Source organism: Callorhinchus milii, unplaced genomic scaffold (genome assembly GCF_018977255.1).
Source record: "Callorhinchus milii isolate IMCB2004 unplaced genomic scaffold, IMCB_Cmil_1.0 Scaffold6, whole genome shotgun sequence".
NCBI classification, from domain to species: Eukaryota; Metazoa; Chordata; class Chondrichthyes; order Chimaeriformes; family Callorhinchidae; genus Callorhinchus; species Callorhinchus milii.
This window is the reverse complement of record NW_024704747.1, coordinates 25,473,664-25,490,700: the sequence shown is the minus strand read 5'-3', so window position 1 is coordinate 25,490,700 and position 17,037 is coordinate 25,473,664. Positions and strand designations below refer to the sequence as shown.

General features: G+C 42.1%; 1 protein-coding gene across 1 annotated transcript in view; it reads right to left on the bottom strand.

Moving 5' to 3' along the window:
• Nucleotides 1-1,283: 1,283 nt before the first annotated feature.
• pde11a (phosphodiesterase 11a) overlaps nt 1,284-17,037 on the bottom strand; it is a 79,859-nt gene continuing 64,105 nt past the window's right edge. The window contains 8 exon segments of the mRNA XM_007890064.2: nt 1,284-1,616; nt 6,737-6,820; nt 8,068-8,142; nt 8,992-9,055; nt 9,427-9,504; nt 13,888-13,988; nt 15,598-15,688; nt 16,700-16,809. Of these exon segments, the coding sequence (XP_007888255.2) occupies nt 1,464-1,616; nt 6,737-6,820; nt 8,068-8,142; nt 8,992-9,055; nt 9,427-9,504; nt 13,888-13,988; nt 15,598-15,688; nt 16,700-16,809 (756 nt within the window). The 3' untranslated portion in view covers nt 1,284-1,463.

The following is a 17,037-nucleotide window of genomic DNA, read 5'->3' as shown; positions in this document are numbered from 1 at the left end:
ACAGTGTCATTGGAAGAAGCAAGCTTGAGGGACCAAGTGACCTTTCCTTGTTTTGGGCTTCATGTTCTTACAGAGTGAGCACAGGAATGTAAACACTCAGGGTAAAGGGACTGGTTCATCAGCAGGTTTGGGGCCTGTACCCCAAGGTAGCTTAAACCAACACCTTTCTGGAATGGATTAAATAAAATGGCTTCTTGTTTTGCAGGTGCAGAGCAGGATAATAGACTGGGTCACTGCAACCGGTATCGGCGTAGGTATTAGGTGATTGTGCTATGTCCAGATAAACATGACAAGCATTGAGTGTCGGGGCTTAATACTTCATCTGTGAATGGCGGCGGGTACTTTCTGTGAAGCGGGAAGAGGTGAAAGATGAATTGGCAGAGGGAGGGGCACTGTATTCATTGTCAGATTGAACATACAGGTTTCAACTCCAATGTAAAAAATATAGTTGTAAGCACTCTCTCTCAGAATAACTTTGCACGTTTTACAGATGCAAAGGTGAAATGCATGCAGAATTTTTACAATGGAGCATGGAGAGCGTTAGAGAGAATCAGGAGATAGTCTGACGTAGTGAGATCCCCTTCTGTCTCATATCTGTGAGGGAAGCCATACAGAGAGAGCCAAAGATTGTTTTTTTTTTGTTTCTTCATTTAGAAACTTCATGCTGATAATGTCCCATGCCATCTTTAGCCAATCGCCTGCTAACACAATTGATTTTCTCCACCATGCATCTTCATACCTGAAACACTATTTCCTTGTTCATAGTTACAAAGTGAACCGCAGTAGTGCCCTCGGGCTCTGTATGTTAAGCATTTGTATCAGCCTTTACTGCCTATATGTATCAGCACACAACAATTCGAATGCATTTTGTTCCAACACACACAAAAAATTCCCTGGCATCCTTAGGTTAACAGGAGAGTGTTGGGTAGAAAAAGTGTCAGAAAAATACACTTCAAGAACATTCCAGTATGGGGGGGAGGCGGGGGGTGGGAGAGCATAGAAGCAGGCAACAACTGGCTCATAACAGAGTTCTGGCAAATGCAGGATAACAAAATGTACAGAACAATCCACCTTCCCATCCTGAAATTTAAATAATACATGTTCATTAAGCCTGCTGTTAAATATTGGTTGCGCTGAACTGAAAATGTTCATATATTTTCTGCAGAAGACGGCAAGTTCTCAGCAATCAGTAGCACTATCTGTGCACAGCAAGTTGTGCTGGTCGTGCTTCTCAGCAGGTTTTCAGCCGTCAGCACACAACAGTGCAGTTGTATTGCCCTCCTTATTTTGTTGCTTTCCCTCTTAATTGTGAATTGAGGGATTCCGTTCTGTGCAGCAGCAGCTCACCGGGGCTTGAGCATTAGCAATCGCCCTTGCAAAGCACAACGGGAGAATGTATTAATCCATCTGAACAGCAGCCACGTCAGGGAGATTGCTCATCCTTGCCAACCACATCTCGACTTCTAGCTGCTGTCTGGCACAGACACACTACAGCTGGAGGTGTCACTACCTTCCTGGGACATCTGTCCCTTTTGGTGCATTTCCTCCCACTTGGACCTGTTCCCTGTTATCCCGTTTAGCATCGGCTTGAGCTTCGGGTTCACTCGCACGAGAGCCTAGAAATGGGATGGGGAAGGGGGAAAAAATGAATCAAAATGTCAGTACACCTCGAATTAGCACTGATGAGCATTTAACAGAAGCATTACTATCTATCTTAGGTTAGGCTTCCTCCTGTTTGGTTTTGAATTCACACCACCTCCAGCCAGGTGGAAGATTCATAAAATTTGTAGTGCAATTCTATTTAATAATTCAGTTCGTCTTCAGACAGAGCTGCCTGAACCACACAACATAATTTTGTGGTATTGTGTTCTCTGCTTACACTCAATCAGTTATAGTTTCATCAAAAATCTTGTTACCCATGTCCTGTGAACTATGGTGGGTTTAATTTATAGTTTTAGTTTTAAATTTATAATTTAGTTTAATTTATACCTAATGAGTCATTTGTTCCTGCACTGATAAAACCAGCATGTAAGACATGTTCCATGCTGATTTCACCAGTGCAGGAACTGGTGTCTGTCTGCCACTGAAGATGGGCAATGGGTAACCTATGTGCCCCCACTTCACTGGGTTACACTGCTTGATGACTTTAATGGTTGCTCTGTACTGGAACCTGTGCTACAATTAAATAAAAGCCAACTCCACAGACCAGCTCAAACATCAAGTTGCTGAACATTCTGATGCTACTTTCAACTTCCACTGCAACTGAGATCCAAGTGTCCAAATGTATCTTGCACAACAGAAACAGGAGATCTGGGACACATCCAAACCTAGGATTCCGTAGTGAAAGGACAACTTATGTAATGTTATGCTGCTCAGCACAACGTAGGTTCCTTTTCTTTCTCTGAAGATATTAGAAATGGTTGTCGAAGGCAAAGGGTACAAAAAGAAATCGTTTTTGGTGCATTCAGAACACAGCAGGAGAGATGGTCTCAGACATCGCAATGGGACAGTCAAAAATAAAGTGGAAATAAAGGAAGATGTACTCCATGGATGGGATGAATTTTACCAAAGGGAGACTGAAAATGAGCTAGGGATGTGAGTTGACATGTCGCTCACCACAATGTGAGACTGCAGCAATATCCACAGTTTTATGCAGTTCTATCACCTACCTCCACCCTGCAAGAAGTAGCGATCTATCAAGAATACAGTAATAGAAAGAGTGGGACGAGCCAGATACAAGCAAAATTGCACAATGCATGGGCATGTGGTTCAGAGAACTGAGTTGGCGATTCTAAAACCCAATTGATGCTATTAAATGATGACTTTCTCTTTTAGATAATAGCTTGTGTCCTCTCCCACACCAAGCTCCGTGACCCCACCAACCCCACCCTCGCCCAGCTCCAATAGCTCCCCATCCCCCAGACGATAGAGTTCAAAATCCTCGTCCTCACCTTCAAGGCCCTCCACGACCTTGCTTCTCCCTACATCTGTGACATGCTGACCCCATATCAACCTGTCCCCCCCCCCCCGTCCTGCCTTACCTTCAGCCTTTCTGCCCCCACCCTCTGGAACTCCACCCCACATTCCCTTCGCCTTAGTTCCTCCCTTGGCTCCTTCAAGACAAGTCTCAAAACCCTCTTCTTCGACCAAGCCTTCGGCCACCTTCCTATTTCCCCTGGCCTTCACCCTCTCCGATCCCGAACCCCAGTTCAGGTCGAAATCCTTCACTGTCCAGCGCCTTGGGACGTCCTCCCGACGTGAAAGGCGCTATACAAATGTAATTTTGTTTTGTAAATAAAGCTTATTCTACAAAAAATTTTAAAGACAATTTCAAGGAAATTTTCCATTGCTTCTGGAAATTAATGTCTTACTCCAGAGAACAATGAGCAAATGGATAGGTTCAGGCACATTTTACCAGCATAGCCGAATGTCTTGGGAGTGTTTTCTGATTTTTTTTAGCAATATGTTAGATCTTGACATTTTCTTATTACTGTACTGCCACTGGGAACTATGATATTCACTTTCTAGGCTGTAAATCCTCTCGGTTTCTACTGCATACCATTTCTCTACTAATAATCATACTTGCATTCGATATAGTGCCTTACTACGTCTTCAAGACGTCTCAAAGCGCTTCACAGAATATGCTGTAAATGTCTTTGTAAAGTAACACAGATATTTAACAAATTGCATTGCTGACTGTAATAGGAGCTTTGTATTTATTTGCATTGTTTATTCAAGTATTTTGATATCTGCTCTAAGCCTCTTGAATTGCCCATTTTTCTGATGGTGATTCTTGCCCACTTAAGCAGTAGAACAACCTTTGGCCTTACTGGGTTTTCTTCATCACTAAAATGATTCAAATAATATTTCACTGCAGGCAATTAAAAACTAATTAAATCATTGATTCACAAGCTCTCTTATTCTAATTAAGCCCTCTTAATACATCTCCTTTATAGAGCTACTGGGAAATTATCTTGAACAATAAGCTCTCCCGCAACGTAATGCTTCCAATGATGCGGAGATTGCATATTCAACATCTGCCACTGTTCCCGATTAGTGTTCTTCTTTGCTAATTACATTGAACATCCCAGGAACTCACAAAGAGCTTCTCACCTTCCTGAGATGCACAGTATTAACTCAATATGCATCCAATTAATTCCAATAACCACTGATTGACAAGTCAAGGCATGCGGTCTGTGCTGTTGTCACTTGGATGGATAAGCTTTTATTTAGATCCATTTCAGAACATTGCCACTGTCATTAGCTAAAAATACCTTTGGAGATTTATGTGTTAGAAATACTTCTTGAACAATTACTATAAGGTAAGGACCACAAAAGTGATTAAGAGTAGGAAGATTGTTTTAGTTAGGATTTTCAAGTATGTAGTAAGCCTGTGGAACAATTTATCAGTACAGGCAGTGAACAAGAGACTTTGATGAATTTCAGAAAGGATGTTAGACTGGTTTCTGGCTATTAAAATTATTAGATAAATGAGTTGGATGTGTTGAGGGCTTTTTTTGGGGGGACGAGGGGGTGGCTGGCAGTAAGATGGATAGACTAGATGCTGTTTTTCTACCTGTGCTACTAATAAATGATCTGGACTTAATATATAAAATATTATTTCAAGCATTTTTGTAATTTGACTTTGTGGTTAAGTTGCAAAAGCAATAATTTATTCAGTGTTTTAGATCTATTGGGTGATTTACTAGCTGAATGTTGCCCCTTGCCAGAGTTTTCTATCTGTGGTATCATTCCCTGTGTTGGGGTGGAAGCAGACAGTAGATGGGTTGCTTGTTTCCACTGTAATTATAGCCCCTTTGCTGCACCTCCAGCTGTGACTCATAACCCAACCAGAGCGTCGGGAGTTGTTTTAGTTCTCAGCTGAGTTAATGCTCTATTGGAGATAAACATTGGGTCTCTGCACACATGGACTGCTTTGTCATCTTGCCCTGCAATTGAGCACTTGCGTGCGTATTGGATGACGTACGTGACTCGCTGATGTCTCCTCTGAGCTGAATAAATACGGGAAAAGATGCACCTAGAAATAATCAGGTAGCGATTACATTTAATAAGAAGGAGCTCCCTGCTGGCTGAAACTAACAAAGCAGTGAATATTTTGGCGGGTTGTGTGTTGACCTGTAAGTTAGCTGAGCTCGCAGCAGAACTTCACACTTGGAGAAAGTGGGATAGGCTGATGAGTATCCCGGTCCTCCCTGGAGATGTTCTGCTAGGAGTTTTAACTAAGGCTTTGTTGTTCAGACCGAGGCTTCACGTGGAGAGCATTGCTTTGATGATTCCCTTCCCACCTCATCTCATTAAACCCCCTTTTGGATTCAATCTACCCTTATGAATAAAGCATGCGTGCTACCTTCTATGACCCAGATATTTCAAAATCTTTGCTGAAAAGATTTTTTTTATGTTTACCAAAATATACATGAAGAAATATATAGAATGTGGCTTACTTAGCAAGGGGCTGAAATACTGAAACCAGCAACAAGTTTACTCATCCAGATGTCAGGCTACTGACATGTCTTTCTACGTTTTAAACTGCATCTGAACATAGACCCTTCAATTTGAAGTGTGCCATTAAAATATAAGGGAATTCTTTGATATTTTTATCTGAAGAGATTTTGTGGCATTTATATAAAGAGTGCAGATATACCTGAGGAGCAGAATAAATAAATAACGTAAAGTTCCAACAAAGTATTTCCAAGGGGGAGATTCTTGTGTTCATCACCAGTGATATGGCAGAGAGAAAATTGGACATGTTTTTTAAAGGCGGCTCCAATGACTGTGTCTATAAAGTGACTGTTTGTAGTGGATTTGATGACAGCATCTCCATACCTGGAGGACCAGGAAATGAATAAGAAATAGCCAGATAAAGACAAGTAATTTCAGGACCAGTATACCAGTTTGCTGAAAGCAAACGAAGCTCAATCACTTTGTTCCGTAATCACCATTTTGAGGCTCCAAGTTTGTCAAAATACCGATTTACATTTGATTGCTGCAGTTGACTGATTTGTTGTGTTGGCTCGCGCAGTTAATTGTGCCATTATGTTGAGAATTGCCCTGCACTTCATAGAAGCAGATAAGCAGCACGCTGATCTTAAGGCTCCAACATTTATTAACTGCTGTTGTTACATGCAGTTCGCAAGAGTCGTAATGTATATGGAGCTAATTTGTTTTCAGTCAGTTGGAGTCCAAGCACATTATTATATGGGGCATGATTTGTGTTTGTAAAGTGGTCTTTTAGGGAATACTGAATGGTGTAGCTGAGACAACGGCATTTGGCAGCTACCTTCTTGCTAGTTTAGTAAACGGGTACAAAACAGCGTGCAACAATGAAACGTATAATTTCTCTCTGAAGACTAACAAAGATTTTACTTTAATTGCCCCTTTTCTTTGCCCTTACCCCCCCCCCCCCCCCCCACTGAAAATAACTCTGGAGCCACATAGATGAAATTCAGATTCATAAAGTAGTATTAATTGACCTACCTCTGCTATTTGTATCAAGGTAAAAACAAGTTTTTTTTTAAAGTTGTCTCACTATAATGATTAGACAGTCAGCATCATTGGTTACCCGGGGGGGTGGGGGGGTGGTAAGGGTTTAAAATGAAATGATCCTCATTTGTTGTGGAACTCCGCCTAGTATTTAATCTATAGCGCGAAGAGGAAGAGGCTACATACCTCTGAAATGTAGTGAAAATTACAACTTGGGTTGATGAAAACGGCTTACCTCATAGAGGGGCAGACATATCCCATCAATCCATTCCAACTGCAGGCTTGGCAGTTCATCTTTTCTGTTGCGATCAAAAATGGCCTAGAAGTGATAATAAATAGCAATGAATTGCCGCCACATGAGTATTTGTAAAGTACACTCTGCAAAATAGAGAACCAGTACTAAAAACAGGAGATGTTTGAGCGGGAGCAGGGGAAAACAATCGGAACAGTAAAGCTTTGGCTCATTTGCCACATTCACCTTATTCCATCTGTACCGGTCAGCTTATGCAACAGATAAGGTGAGTTCTTTCAAAGGGAATAAATGAAAGTCAGGAAAACTCTGTGATAACTGGAAAAGCTTCATTAATCAGCCCGGATATGTTTCAGATGCCTCTCGGGTTTGAGAAAGGCACAGCTCTGACAAGCCTTAATTACTAAAGGCACTTTCAAAAGAACTGAGAGATTAGTTCTTATGGACTCACTCAACCACGATGATAAAGGATCCTACTTCCCCTTCTATATTTTCTGCATTAGCTTCCAACAATTTATATTGTTCACTCAGATACATTTTACTGATTTGAAAGATACCTGACTTGTTCCTGTTTATAATAATTCTTGCAATTGATGCAGTGCCTACAGGATTTACTATGTGGTGTATTGGTGGCCTTGAATTTGTAGTTGAACATTCTAGACAATTTATGCAGCCAATTCAGCCATGAAGTGAGTGACCAATTTTATCTGAGGGTTTGTCGCTGAGGACACTAGGAGAAACTCCCTTCTCTTTGCCCCCACCCTTTGGAACTCCATCCCACATTCCCTTCGCCTCACTCTCTCCCCTACCTCCTTCAAGGCATGTCTCAAGACCACCTCTTCAACCGCGCCTTCGGCCATCCTCCTACCCTCCCTGATCCCAACACCTCCACCTGGCTTGTGTCCAAAATCCCTGACTGTCCAGCATCTTGGGATGTTCTCCTGCTGTGAAAGGCACTAATACAAATGTAATTTTGTATTGTAAATTGTGCCATGAGAGCTTTAACGTCCATCTGAACAGGCAGACAGTACTTCAGGTTGTCAGGGTTGATGTATTACAGTTTTGCTAACAATGAAATATTGTGTAAACTAACATCGGGGACATGATGTTGCTCTATGTGCACGGGCTACTAGTTATCTTCTGGAAATACCCAGAGCAGAACATTCCTTCAATCCAAGTTACAGTTACAACTTTTATTTTGGATAGAAACATGCTGATGTCATGAAGGTTAACTGCAAATTCACAATTCCAGTTGTGAAAAATAACCGTTTAACTGAACGCACTTGGGTAAGAAAATGGAACGGGCTTTGACTTACTGAAGGGATGAGTTTCAGCTCCGCTCTTTCTCTGTCTCCTTGTTCAAAGAATTCACTGGTAACCAGTTCAGCTACCTGAAAGAGAAGCGCCTATTTATATTCTACCTATAAACACATCACCATCACTATCTTTTGATACTTTTAATTCCCTACTGTTCCTACTCTGCTGTTCCCCTTATTAACCTCTTTGTGGACCATCTAATGCTTTGATGCCTCTGTAGTATTACAGTATGTAATATCCACTACAATATCTGCATATGAGATGCCTTCCTGCAAAGTTCTACCATGAATGGAGGCAGCTTTGCGATTTGTACTGTAGGTAACACGACCACCTTTGAGTAAACCAGTTTTCTTCCCCCTTAATCGTAGGACAGGAATTGTTTCCCCCCCTAAAAGTTCATAAAGTACGAAGAATCGTTTATAATCTGAACAATTTTAATTTGTCTATTGTAGCCGTGGGTTAAACCCGAAGTGTTTCACTGGTACCTAATGCTTGAGTCACTTGTCTGTTTGACGTATTGAAGTCTTTGCTTTGAAATTCTTTCACAAGCCTGGATAATTATGTTTAAACTACATTCCCTGGTAGCTAGATTGTTCAATGTATGCTGTAATCTTGTTTTGTCTGCAGATGAAGATTAAATGAAAACAAAAACATACACAAAATGGCATAGACTGACCCTATCCCCTCTCTCTCCCCTCCCCCCCACCACCAAACGTGGAATTCTGTTTAGATTTGGTTTTAATCAAATGCTAAGTAACTCTTTCCATCTACAAAAGGATAAAAGGATTAACATTCTGGTTTCCTCACAAGCTACAATGTGAGACATTTTAAAGCTTTGAACTCCAAATATGACTGGGTTGTCCGGCATTAGTTAATGGTGAAAAGACATTTGTCGAAAGGTTGTGTAACTGAAACCCGCTGACCTGTCGTGATATCTCCCACGGCTTCGTCACAGCCCCTAGGTCACAGGCTGTCATCAACATTGACCTACAATGACAATACACATTCCCATTAGCAGGCATCTCGGTGCTTACGTATCTACAGAGCCTTATTCAGGAGCCTACCGCAGCCTGATTTATTTTCTTAAAAGATTCCACAAAGGCTCTGCCCATCCATGAAGAATTACCCACAGCTCCTGATCCCAACCCCCAGCTCGGGTCTGAATCCCTGATTGTCCGGTGCCTTGGGAACGCCTCCCGACGTGCAACACACTGAAAACAAATGTCATTTATTGTCGTTGAAGCAATAATGTGTATGAATTTCCTTTGTTTCGCAACTGTTCAAAGAGTGAATGTTCTGTGAATATTTCGACAATACGGTTTAGACATGCACTTGAGTTATTACGTAGAAATCTCTACCTGAGTACTCCTCGCTGATCCTTTACATTCCAGTTGTACTCTTCTGATTTCACCAGTTCGAAAAAGTTCATTCGTTGTCTAGAAAAGAGAGATTCACCGTTATGGTAAATCGCAACTCTCCTCTGGATCATGCATTTAGAAATGATGGGGCAAAATATATTTAGAAATAAATAATAAACACACGTGATGGGAACCTTTTTTCATGCACCAGAACACTGACTAATTTGCAAACAAAATAATTCTTCAGCAAAATAAGATTATAGCGTGTGCATGGCGTGAACATGTAAATCTTACACTGTAGCAATTTCTAATCCAGTGAATGAGTTGGGAATAGTCACTGCACAGTGACACAGATGGAAGTTAATTGGCACCATTTGAAAGATGCTTTCATTTGGAAAACAAGTTTGACTGTAGGATGAATCCAAAGTAAGAGCAGCAGAATGTTCAGAAGCACATTAAAGCCACGTTTTCTCATTATTTCAGAGCAACTTCCTGCCCCTAAATTCAAAAGGTTTCAAAAGGTTTGGCAGTAAATGCACAGGCTGGAGCTCCATACAAAGCAGGGAGGTGGATTTTACAAGGAAAGCTTGTGGGAATTCTCAGCCAGAGCTGATCCTGTTAATTATTTCCAGTTGAAAGAACATTAGCATAAGAATTTGCTGTACACACAGTTTTGAATTTCAATACAATTACAAGAACGTGAACATTGGTCTCTACCTTATTAAATTCTGGAACCGTTCTTTTAGCAACAAGCCACTGTACGAGTGCCGAATTTAAGCAACTGAGAGACAGCTTCCAGTTACAGTTTGAATGGTCCAAAACTCTGCATTTTTCTAATCTCCACAGCCAGACTCCAAAATCTTACTTCACTTCTTTCCGCTGCCTGCAATTGAAAGCTGTAACTCAACTCTTCCCCTCTCTCCCCCCACACACACCCACCCCCCCCACACTTCTTCCCACTACTTATAATAATGTCGAACTGCTTATGTGCTCTTCTACTCACAGAAAAGGTAGCGCTAGTGAGATTGATAGAGACTGAGAAATCTCACTGACTTCAGTGTCTCTTAAGGTGGTGATTTGGGTAGTCATAGTGCATATATCAGATTCATTAGATTATGACTCTGGCTCGAGTGGGGGGAATCTTGAAAGTATCTGGTCTTCCTTGTCTCTCTGTGCGGACAAACAGTTTTCTTCAAGGTTCTTGTGTGTGTGTCTAGCTTGTGGTAGAAGGACGATGGCCGTGCTCTCAACCATTTCATGCTCGAGTTGTGTGTTTACCAAGTGTCTCGCAAGGAGTTCCCGGCAGTTACAAGCCTCGACTCTTGCCAGCCTGCGCCTAAGACTTTCCAGAATTAGATAAGCAGGTGCACCCCTCTGGGAGGAGAGAGAGAGAGAGCGCATTCCATTTCTAAATGTCGGGCAATTTCCATATGTAGGTGCTGTGCATTTGTGGAACTCTGTGTGGTTTGGATGCTCCTAAAGATAGTGATGGGTTTCCATATGTGTCAAACCAAAATAGAGCTTATTTCAATCCAGACTCCAAAACAATACTGTAAAATGGGTTCTGTGAACACTGGCGATGATGGTCACAATTCTTCTTTGTGGTCTCATGTCCTCCAACTGTGTCCCACGAATGCTCTTGCAGGTGTAAAACCGAGAGTATTGTACAGTCTTGACATTTAAAATTCACCCTTCAGAAGAACATGAAGTTAACATCATTGTGCACACCTGATTTTTTTCTTATGAAGATTGCTTTGCTTTAGCTCAGATGTTGACATTGTTTATTTCCTTGTAATTTTGTCACATCTGCGGTCCCCCAGGGCTCTGTCCCTGGCGCTCTCCTCTTTAATATCTATATGCTCCCCCTTGGTATCATCATCTGCAGACATGGGGTCAACTTCCATATGTGTGCGGATGACACCCAACTCTATCTTTCTGCCTCCACCCTCAACACCAGGACCACTGCTGTCCTGACAGACTGTCTGTCGGACATCAAGTCCTGGATGAGGTTAAACTTCCTACAGATGAATGTGAACAAGACTGAGGCCCTCCTGATTGGCTCGAGTCAGCACCTCAGGCTCTGGCAGCAACAACCTCCATGGTTGCACACTACAACTCACAGGCAGTCAGGAACCGAGGTGTCTTGTTTGACCCTCAACTGTCTTTTCTTCCCCACATCCAAGCCATGACCTGCTCTGCCTTCCCTCACCTCTGTAACATCGCCCTACTCCGCCACTACCTCACCCCTCAGGCCGCTGAAGTTCTTGTTCATGCCTTCATCACCGCCAGACTCGACTATGCAAACGCCCTGCTTGTCAGCCTTCCCAACTCCTCCCTCCACAGGCTGCAGATAATCCAGAATTCTGCAGCCCATGACCCCATCTCCCCCATTCTTGTCCGACTCCATTGGCTCCCTATCCTTCAGAGGATTCAGTTCAAAATCCTGATCCTCACCTACAAAGCCCTCAATAGTCTCGCCCTACCCTATCCTTGTGACCTCCTAACCCCCTACAACCCGCCCGCTCCCTCCACTCAGCCGGCTCTGGCCTGCTCCACGTCCCCCGCCCCACCATTGGCGGGAGAGCCTTCTGCCACTCTGCCCCCAACCTCTGGAACTCCATCCCCCCAGTCACTCCGCCGGGCCCCCTCCTTAGTCTCCTTCAATCCTGTCTCAAAACCCTCCTCTTCAACTATGCCATTGGTCATCCCCCTCTCCCTTTCCCCCCTGACTCCAGCTCGGATCTGAAATGCTGTACACTCTCCAGCGCCTTGGAACGTCCGTCCTCCTGACATGAAAAGCGCTATACAAATGATAATCTTGTTGTTGTTGATTACTTTCAGATTTGATTACATCACCACTTCAGCAAAATGCTACTCCAGGTGAGCATCGAGGAAAGCAATTAAAAGCTCAAACACAATGTGAACTAATAACAGGCTGCTGAAATCATTCCATGGAGTTTGTCTACTGCCACATAAATGATTCCTGTAAACATAGCTCTGCTGCAGTGGGGCAGATGCTGTTTAATAGCTAGAATCCTAGTTATAAGGGTTCACAAGTGTAAAATCCAGGGTTTAAAGCTCTGCACTTTGCAAAATGTTCCAGAAGATATGGGATTTAACAATCTGACAGCATTTTATTGACTGTTTTAGAATAGAATTCTGCAGAGTGCTCTCACAAGCTGTAAATCCTGTGTCTTGCAGGTTTCGAAATGCATCGAGATCCATGTGCTTAACATTGTGAAGGAAATTTAAAGCCGTTTACTTATTTACCTGTTATCCATTAGTCTCGAATAGCAACTTGAATCTGGTTTGTGAATATTGCAAAATATCCCTGTTATCTCTCTTCAAATTGACTCCAGCTGATACGAAAAGGGTGAGCCCAAGCAAAGTGTCTACCACCACATTCAACTGTTTGAATTAACCAAGCTGTAAGACTGTTGCTTATAAAGCCTTGCCTAAATGGCTCATACAGTGCAACACTACAAAGTAAACGGCTGCATTGTGGCTGCTTCAGGTGAAATTCTCCCTCAGGATCTGTAGTAGTTGCCATGCACATGTGAACTTTGAATAGAGCTGCTATTATCGTTTTTTCCCGCCATTGTGTTCAGCCTCTGTTCTGTTTCTCTGTTCACTGTGAGATGCCCCTGGCTTTGTTCTCTACCAATGAAGCACTGATCCTGTTGGCCTTTGACCTTGTTATGCCCGCAACCCACCGCACTTTCACAAATGTTTGCTTCATCCGTGAAGCAAGTCGCTTTGAATATTTCTCACTCCATTGCTCGGGGACTCTTACAGATGTTTGTGCTTTCAAATGGTCACAAGACACTGTTTTTGTAGGGAGCACAGCTAACAATGAAGATGAATGTCTTCCTGAAATTGCTGACAAATAGACCTGTAGATTGGGCAAAGAGAACATCATACCGAAAAGTGTGAGGTCTTACATTTTGGGGAAAAAGAATGAGACTGCTAAAATAATAATAATAATCCTTGCAATTTGATATGGCGTCTTATCACATCTTCAAGACGTCTCAAAGCTCTTCGCAGGATATACGGTAAAGTGAATTGACCGTATATTTTGTGGGTGAAACAAGGCAGCCAATTGCACACAGCAGCTTCCCACAAACCGTCGTGGCTTGAAGTGATCCAATTTATTATTTTTTTTAAGGAATTTTACCCCCGGAAAAGCAATCTGCCAATCCACTAACAACCGGGTACCTACTTACAGCGAGGTAAACAGAGGCGTGCGGAGTAAAGAAACTGTAACATTTTTAAAAGGAGCAGAAACCTAGAGGTTAGTATGCGTAAATTTCTAAAGGTGGCAAGACAAGTGGACAAAGCTATGAAGATATCTAATGAGATCCTTCAATGGTTTCAAACACTCCATTTCACAAAAGTGCAGTTTATGGAGCAATGGACAAGAATAAGTGGCTCACTGGAATAGAAAGCAGAAGTGAAACCTACTCAAAGTAGAGAGTGAGATCTGTTGCCAGGATGGATTGTTTCAAAAGCTGCATGATGTCACTATATTCCCCAGAGGATAGGCTGGCAAAGATATTGTGACCCTGCAACAAGATAAATAAAGAAATTGCATCAAAATCCATTTGCACAAAGAAAACGGTATTGACTACCTACTACTTACTACTCCTGCTGCGTGGCCAAAGTAGTTTCTTTTTTAATTTAATGACTGAATTCTGAATGTGCAATACAGCATCAATCGCATCAAACTGGTCCAAAATTATTGTCCAAAATCCTCTTGCGAATGGCTTGAGTACAATGGAGCCGGGCCGCTAAACTGGGGTCTCGGTTTGATCACTATGATCGAGTGGTTCATTTTAACTGTGGTTTATATTTTAATACTGTCAAAGGTTACCAGTAAGTGAGTGTAAAAAGATAGTGGATTATTGTGCAATCATCAGACTCTGTCCAGCATTCATTCCTCAAACACTTGGGATCATTCTCATTGCTCTTCTCAACATTGTCTCTTGGGCCTGTATGGGCTTCTTATATTGCGGTGACCAGATCTGTGTACATACTCCAGATTCACCTCAACTAGACCACAGTACAAGCTTGAGACGTCCTCCTGACGTGAAAGGCGCTATACAAATGTAATTTGCTGTTGTTGAGTATGATTTCTGGGCATCTGAAGTCAACTGATTAGGGAATATAGTATAGCCCAGCATCCTGTTTGCCTTGTAACTCTCTCGCACTATTTTGTACCATCTATTTTTACTTGCTACATGAAACCTGCAATATAAACACAGTATCGATGTACTGGAGGAAGGAGCTTCAGGGGACAAATGACCTTTTCTTATTCCAGACCTTTCTTTTGCCTCCAGTGATGGGAAAGCTACAATGTGAAATCAGGAGCTACGTGTAGGTTTGTATAAAAAATTGATGAGATGTTGCTTCCAGCCCACTGCGTGTCACAACCACCACATCACGTTGTTAGATTGCCATTTGAACAGCAAGGAAACAAAGAGTGTTACATTCAGTTCAGTTAGAGATCAGGAAATTTCTGAGAAAGCCTTTTGAAATTAAAACCAAAATGATTTTGATTTTAATCATCATCTTTAATTCAATCTGTTTTAGAAAATACTTTTTCAAGAATTGTAGCTCCTCACAAGCGTAAATAGTATTGGCTTCCTCACAAGTGGACCTCTGCGGTGTTAAAATGTCGCATTCTAGAATGTTCCAAGTATCTGGGAAAGCGGACTAGTAACAGACATACAGGCAGCTTTAGTTTCTCTTTCTCTTGCCTTAGCTCTGTTTTATGTACATAAATGTATATATATACATTTTCTAAAATAGTTTTTCCCCTGCCTGACTAATTCTCCAAGTTTGGATATTTCTTCCTGTCAGACAAAAATATTCGAAGAGAATCGGGGGTTTTATTATTGTGAAATTCTCTTCGGTGCAGTTTGAAACCGAGCTGTGCAAAGATCAGCATCACCTCTGGGGACTGATTGTGACAAGATCGTGTTTGACATTTCTGTACCTTCACATGCTCTCCCACCAGAGAGTGCAGCCAACCTGTTAAAAAAACACAACCTCACGCAGATTGTGGATTCTGCCTGCGCTTTTTCTCTCATTCACACTGCCTGGGCAAAGCTACGAAAGCCTGGTCACACGTTACTGCTATATGTTTGTTTTGGAGATAGAGGACTGCAGTACCTCACTCTGAAGAATCATGACTGCATGATTGAAGTGATGAAGTTCGAGAGTAGCCGAGGTGCCATACAGCTGTGCCAGGGCAGAGCCACTCCTGGAGCAGAGAAGAGAAGCAATCAGACAATAGAGCAATTTAAGAGTTAAACAGCCTTCCTTTCAGAACAGATCCTATTCATGTTCATTTGCAATTTGCCCACTAGATGTTGGAAATTCTGGTTGTGGACTGAAAGTTTATTATTGGTTTTTAATGGGACACAATGTGTTGGCTGCGTTTCTGAGCTACAGTAAGTTGTTAATATTTCAACAGGTGCCACAGGCAACTCGTTGACACAATATCAGACGAGTCAATGAAATCTGATTTGAAGGTAAAGGGGGAGAAATACATGCACAACAGCATGGGAAGCTTTGGTAAAGCGAAGAATGTTTGAAACGCTTAAAACTGCTGCTTTGAAGAATTGGATTGAATCAATGTGATAGAAGTTGGACTCTATTCTGTACCACATGTGGCGATTGTTCAGCCAGAATGTATTGTATTAAATGACACAGTGGTATCTAAATATGTGACTGTGGTCTCTATCACATGGATCCCCCTCCCCAATACACATACACATTATTAAACTATTGCGATAGTGGGATATAGATCAGTAATTGGACTGATGAGCCCTTAAGACTTTTACAAGAACAGTATATCCTGAGGTCAGCATTGGGAAACATATTCATTTGGAATAGATTCTGTATTTACAAAGTCGGCCCTGCTTGCATTATATTTTTAAATCTCAATTGACTCAGGATTCTCATTGGATTTAAACGGCCATTTTTTTGATTGATGGCTTTGTACGATGAAACCAGTAGGTATTTGTTTCAGCGCTCTGGGACGCTAGGGGTGCAAAAGAAAATATAACTTGTTGTTCATAGAATCATAGAATATTACAGCACAGAGGGAGGCCATTCGGCCCATTGTGCCTGTGCCGGTTCTTTGGAAGGGCTGCCCAATCAGTCCCACTTTTTCCCCAGCTCTTTCCCCATGTTGTTGTTGTGTAGATGATTAAGATAAAATCTAGCCCAGGAAAGAGCTCATGGTATATTGGAGGTTATCAGAACTCACTTTGCCTGGAAAGCATTGTTGGTGCCTCTGTGGTCCAGGTCGTGGCACAGGCAGCCGACCATCAGACCAAGAACTTCAGTGTCTGTCAGAATTTCGTGAAAACCTGCTGTCTAGCAAGAAAAGACATGCAAATGAGGCCAGGCTCATGGGATCAGGGAATAGTCAAGTGAAGCTTGTAGTTATGTGGAATAAATTCTGTCACGCTGCTCCATTTCCTCCTTTTCTTTGTGCATAGTAACTGGGGGGTAACCGTGTGTAGTCAAAGATAGAAAACGCAGGAAAATTTGCCCTGCTTTTTTCTGGTAATATGAGCCGGGGAATGCAGCTGTGGTTTGGTA